The sequence below is a fragment of the Rhodamnia argentea genome, chromosome 7 (genome assembly GCF_020921035.1).
Source record: "Rhodamnia argentea isolate NSW1041297 chromosome 7, ASM2092103v1, whole genome shotgun sequence".
NCBI classification, from domain to species: Eukaryota; Viridiplantae; Streptophyta; class Magnoliopsida; order Myrtales; family Myrtaceae; genus Rhodamnia; species Rhodamnia argentea.
In genome coordinates this window covers 9,804,003-9,810,010 of record NC_063156.1, presented here as the reverse complement: position 1 = coordinate 9,810,010, position 6,008 = coordinate 9,804,003, and the positions used below count along the sequence as shown (strand labels likewise).

General features: G+C 41.6%; 1 protein-coding gene across 2 annotated transcripts; it reads right to left on the bottom strand.

Annotated features, from left to right (window-relative positions):
* Positions 1-286: 286 nt before the first annotated feature.
* Positions 287-3,742, bottom strand: LOC115731528. Of its 2 annotated transcripts, XM_048282181.1 has the most exons (4): positions 3,228-3,742; positions 2,971-3,095; positions 1,071-1,175; positions 287-733 (listed from the first exon to the last, which is right to left on the bottom strand). In XM_048282181.1, exons 1-4 carry the CDS (start codon positions 3,595-3,597, stop codon positions 527-529), a joined length of 807 nt encoding a protein of 268 aa, XP_048138138.1. In that variant the 5' UTR covers positions 3,598-3,742; the 3' UTR covers positions 287-526. The 2 variants fall into 2 exon arrangements, with proteins under 2 accessions (XP_048138138.1, XP_048138139.1); XM_048282182.1 differs by lacking the exon at positions 1,071-1,175.
* Between the last annotated feature and the right edge of the window lie 2,266 nt (positions 3,743-6,008).

Here is a 6,008-nt window from a genome sequence, read left to right as displayed (position 1 = left end):
CTCTTTCCTCCTATCATAGGAAGACTAATACCGTATTAACAGACAAATAGTATATGATAAATCTATAATTGCACCATAATTCACAATCAACGAATAGAAACATCATCCGCCCGAGAAATTATGGTACAGTACCAGCTGAAATACATAAAAAAATTTAGCTTGAATTTCTTGTGCCACTGGCACTAACATGCTTGGGCATGAAGGATAAAAAAAAAAAAAAGATGTCCTCCAGATAGTAAAATTTGAGAGCAAAATTGCCCAAAAAAAAAAAAAAAAAAAAAAGAACTGGTACAAGGTTGAATAATATAACCAAGCAGAAGATGTCACTTAAGTGACTGACAAGCCAGATGTCACTTAAGTGAGACATTGCTTTATGTACATATCAACTTTCAAATTACATCTGATTGAATGTGACCAATTCAAATGATTCCCAGATGTGAGCAAAAGGAAAGAAAACTGGACTAGTTAGTTAATTGATCAGACAAGAGTTGGACAGCCAGGGAGGCAGTGCCATATTTGACACTACTTACAGATCTTTCCAAACACGATAGTCAGTACTGGAGCTGTTATAGTTTATCACACCATCCTGGCACCCAATGAAGAAAGTACTATGTACAGGATCTATATTTACCAAGGCATGAGCTGTACCACTTGGACTTGCTGCAACAGCAACCTCATCAGCAGCAACAACTACTTCAGCATAAGTTTTGCCACCCAGCTCACTGCTCTCCAGCTGCAACAAGTTCAATGCTTATCGTATGAGAAACACAAAAGCCATCTAAGAACGAAAACACTTGACTCTTTACATGTACATTGTACCCCTATTCACATTTCTTGTTTGTCTCCTTTGCTAGATAAGAATCAAGCTGTCGTCAAAATCGATAAAATTCAAGCAAAAGAACAAGGAAAAGCATTTAAGGAAGGTGGAAACGTGCATGAGAACTACAGCTGGTGGTTCATTCTTTTGACAGATAGACAAAACAGAATTGAGATATGTAATGGCATTTGGAGGCGGATTTGTGAAGAGAAAAACAATGGGGCAGAGAGGAAAGAGAAGCTTTCAGAGAAACCTTAAAAAGCTCCAATTTCCAGTAACACCCATTGATTGAGCACAAAACCCGTACTATGATGCCATTGATTTTTCTTGATGTTGAGGGCGTGGAGCTGTGGGCACCCTGTAGAAAACCCACAGGTGTTTCAGAGCCAATGATTCTGCATCGCTCTGCCCCAATTAACTTGCACCAGCCCTCAGATTCCATTGCCTTCTTTGCAAGAATGTGTCAGTCTCTCTCTCTCTCTCTCTCTCTCTCTCTCTCTCACACACACACACACACACACACACACACAGAGGCGTGAACTGCAGCCAACAGTTCATTATGTTGATAGATAGACAAAACAGGATTGAGACATGTGATGGCACTTGGAGGCGGATTTGTGAAGACAAAAACCAAATGGGGAGAGAGGATAGAGAAGCTTTCAGAGAAACCCTGAAAAGCTCCAATTTCCAGGAACGCCCAATAAATAAGCACAAAACCCGTACTATGATGCCATTGATTTTTTTGATGTTGAGGGCGTGGAGCTGTGGGCACCCTGTAGAAAACCCACAGGTGTTTCAGAGCCACTGATTCTGCATTGCTCTGCCCCAATTAACTTGCACCAGCCCTCGGCTTCCATTGCCTTCTTTGCCAGAATGTGCCGCTCTCTCTCTCACACACACACACACACACACACACACACACACAGGGGTGCGAACTGCAGCCAGCAGTTCATTATGTTGATGGATAGACAAAACAGGATTGAGACATGTGATGGCACTTGGAGGCGGATTTGTGAAGACAAAACCAATGGGGGGGAACGACCAGCAGTTCATTATGTTGATAGATAGACAAACAGTAGACATGTTATGGCATTGGAGGGATTGAGAGGGTCGAGAACCTTCAAAATCCTGAAAGTCACACAACAGAGGTGCGAACGCAGCCAGCAGTTCATTATGTTGATAGATAACAAAAGGATAGAATGTCGCTAGAGAGGATAGAGAACCTTTCAGAGAAATCCTGAAAAGCTCCAATTTCCAGGAACGCCCATTGAATGAGCACAAAACCCATACTATGATGCCATTGATTTTTCTTGATGTTGAGGGCGTGGAACTGTGGGCACCCTGTAGAAAACCCACAGGTGTTTCAGAGCCACTGATTCCACATCGCTCTGCCCCAATTATTGAATTTTATTTCTGCTATCCTCTTCTTCTTTTCCCAGAAAAAGAAAAACAGAATGTAACGTGAGAATGTGTTTGCGCTCCCTCCCTCCCTCTCTCTCTCTCGCTTGCACACCCCCACACACACAAGGAAAAAGAAAAACAGAGTTCAACGTGAGAATGTCTCTCTCTCTCCCTTCCAATGATTCATCATGTCTGAACAACGCGGTCAGCACTGCAATCTTTTCCTATAGGATTATGGCAAAGATAATGTCCACAAAATAACTACAATTGAATATGAACTCCCACTTATGGTGGGTTTTCTCTTTCCATCAACAACCTGGAATGACAGAAAAATATGAAGAACACACTTCCCTTGGGGGGAGAGAGAGAGATTCTCACATTGAACTCTGTTTTTCTTTTTCTCTGTGTGGGTGGGGGTGTGCGAGAGAGAGAGAGAGAGAGAGGGAGGGAGGGATATATATATACACACACACACAGAGCTACTTAAGGTGAATATCTGATTGAACTCTGGTAAAACATAACTAATAAGTCAGACCACAGGTTGGCGAGACGAACTTGGGCAATTCTAATAACCTGATTTCAGGTAAGAGTCCTCAAATAATACTCACTAGAAACAATGGCGTTCAATGTGAATTGCTGAAAATCCTGTCTACGACAACAATGACTAGAAACCATTCTCGCTCAAACAACTTTCAGAAACAACTTCCACTTGAACCCTGAGACACTTGGAGAAAGGGAGGAAGGTAACCTACTCTGAATTTGGTCTTAGCACCCCAAATGACGAACGTCTCGTTACAAGTGTGATGCCTATGATTCGCCCTCACACCGCCAGGGCGGATTTCGCCGACATGGATGGAAGCACAGGCCACAGCTCCCCCTGCAAGCACAATACAACACTCCTCCATCTAAAGTAATCAACCAAACGGAGAGCAAAGCAGCAACAACCAAGCTCAACGAGGCTCCGAAGTTCACATTCAATCATAATCCAGAGAGAGAGAGAGAGAGAGACCTCGAATACCGGAATCGAGCGCGACGGAGGTGGGATCGAGGAGCCACCCGCGCTTATCACTGAAGGAACCGAGGGGAAACCTGACGAGATTGGCCTTGCGGTCGTCCTCCTCTCTGCTCCGCTCGCTGTCGCGGCTAGAAGCAAAGCGCGAGGCGGAGGAGCTGCTCTGGAGGCGGAGAGAGATCCAAGTGAGAAGCAAGAAGGCGGAGAGGAGGAAGGGGAAGGCGAGGGGCTTCTTGAGGAAGTGGACGAGGGACGAGGACGAGAAGGCGCTTCTCTGGGCCAGCGCGGCGGGCGACGCCTGCGCGCCCTCCAGGCTGATGGCGGGGCCACCCGCCGCGGAGTACGAGGGCCTCCTCGGGTTCGCCATCGACGGCCTCTAAAACGCGCTCAATCTCGCGGCGACATGGACGCGCTCGGTTTTAGTAAGCGGGGTTCAGTGACCGGTGCCAGGCTGCGAGCAGAGGAAGAAGAACGAGCGGCTGTTTCGACTTTCGGCGGACTTCTTTAGGTCTCCACTATTTGGACTTTTGGTAATATTTTAAGCGAAAATGACACAAGTAGTTAATAAATTTTGGCCTTATATGCGGTGCGATTTCAATCTTCAACTCAATATAAAATGTCTGTACCTGAACTTTTATTTTATTTAATATGATTCATGGACCGACAATATTGGATATTTTCATATAATACAAGAATTACATTAAATATATATATCAAAATTTAGGGATCACATTGACATTGGACTAAAGTTCAATAACCATATTGAGTAAAATTAAAAGTTTAGAAATCGAATTGCACATTGGATAAAAATTTAGAAATCGTTAATGTTATTGTCCCTTAATTTAACTAATCTAATAGATCAAGCCACCATTTCTCTCAAATGTAGACTTGTCAAATGGGTGGAACGTCTCGATTTTGATCGGGTTATAAATAGTACGACCCAAATTGACCCATTAACCCGTTTATAACCCATTTATGCGTAATGCAAATTGTTGGATCCGTACCCAACCCAACCCAACTTATACCCGATTCATATTACTAAACACTTCTATATTTAACCAAATCATGAAATATTTATTTATTTTTATAATTTTTAAGAAAAATGTATTGCTAAAACACTTTCATGAAATACAAAATTAATGGATTTTTTTAATTTTTAATTAATAAAAAATTATTTCATATCTAAGTTTTTATTTTTATTTTTTTGAAAAGTACTTTTTATATTATTTTCCTTTTTTCTCCGGCCATGGTCGATGATAGCGGCGGGCGATAGTCGATGGCGTTTGCGAACGAGGTCGATGGCAAATGTAGTCGGGGGTTGACGGCGGCAAGCGACGATCGGCGACAACACTATATATATATATATATACATACACACATTTTTAATTTAATTTTTTTCTTTATTTTACTTATTAAAAATAATAAAAATGAAAAAAAAAAATAAAACATATATAAACTAATAAATGGATTGGGCTTCTCTAGTTAAATTGGTTGTGAATAGATTTAAAGGCAAACCCATTTACAACCCACAAATTAGCTTAATCCATCAGCAACTCATCTGATAATTGTGCCAACTCAGTAGCAATCCATTTTCTTGAAAGGTGGGTCAAATATGAGTTTGGAACGCATATTGATACCTCTGCTCAAATGTGAAAGGATGGAGAGGTAAAATCAGCCTGGACGACTCTCTCTAAGCTTTTCTAAAAAGCTTTTTAGGCTAATTGGATTGCATCAAAATTAGGGTGAGTACCAATCAAGGATAGATGTTGCAATCGAATCGAAAACTGACCCTACCAGGCCCATTCTAGTTCAGTTCCCGACTCTATGTTTTTGGAACCCGCTATTATTGACACAATTCTTGATTCGGGGTTCGAAACCAGACCAAAAAAGCCCTAATTTTCTCCTTTAAGCTTTACTTTGCATCTTGCATTCTTACCTTTGTGGCCTCCACCTCTCGTAAATAGTAGATGTTTTACCCAAATTTGTCATTCCAAGGAATAAAACAAAAATGAAACAAGATAAAAAGTAATTGATTGGTTTCTCATATAGACCATAGACTGAAATTGTACCGATAAGGTCGGGTCTCCAGAGTAGGTTTTAAGTTTCAAAATGGAAAACTGATAGTGAAGGGATGAGTTCTGGACTTGGAACGCTCGTAATGTGACGGCAACATTATCTTGAATTTGCTTACCCCCTAATCATTGCTACTTCATAACGATTGCGGAGTGGCCGCAACATTATCGCTAGTTGTCAAAAAATCACTAGGCAACACAACGTGAATAGTACAAAGGTTCTCTCACAACATGAATCAAATTCATAACCTCGTGCAAAGCAAGTGCCAAATAATGAATACCTCTCGAGAGAAGAAAAATCATAACTCAAAGTTACCCCAAATTCACGGTATTTTCTGATTCCTATCCACCCTACTATATGCTGGGGTTTTTTTTTTTTTTTTTTTGGTCGGGAAATCGAACTTGCATTACTGGCTATTAAAAAATCTTACATAAAAGGCCCAGACAAGGGGCATTGACACAAAGAAGCTCCCAAAGGGGTTGGGGAGGGGATAAGGTCCAAATGGCCGAAATACAGTTAACCCTATGCATTTTAGCAACCCAATCGGCTACCTGATTAGCCTCTCTATTGCAGTGGACTCCCAAAGTCTTGTGCTGGTGATACGAACAATAAAGAATGCAGTTTCTTGGAGAACGGAATGTTCACCATCCAGCACAAACATGACGGAAAAGAAAAAGATTGAAGGCCTGACGGCTGCTAAAACTC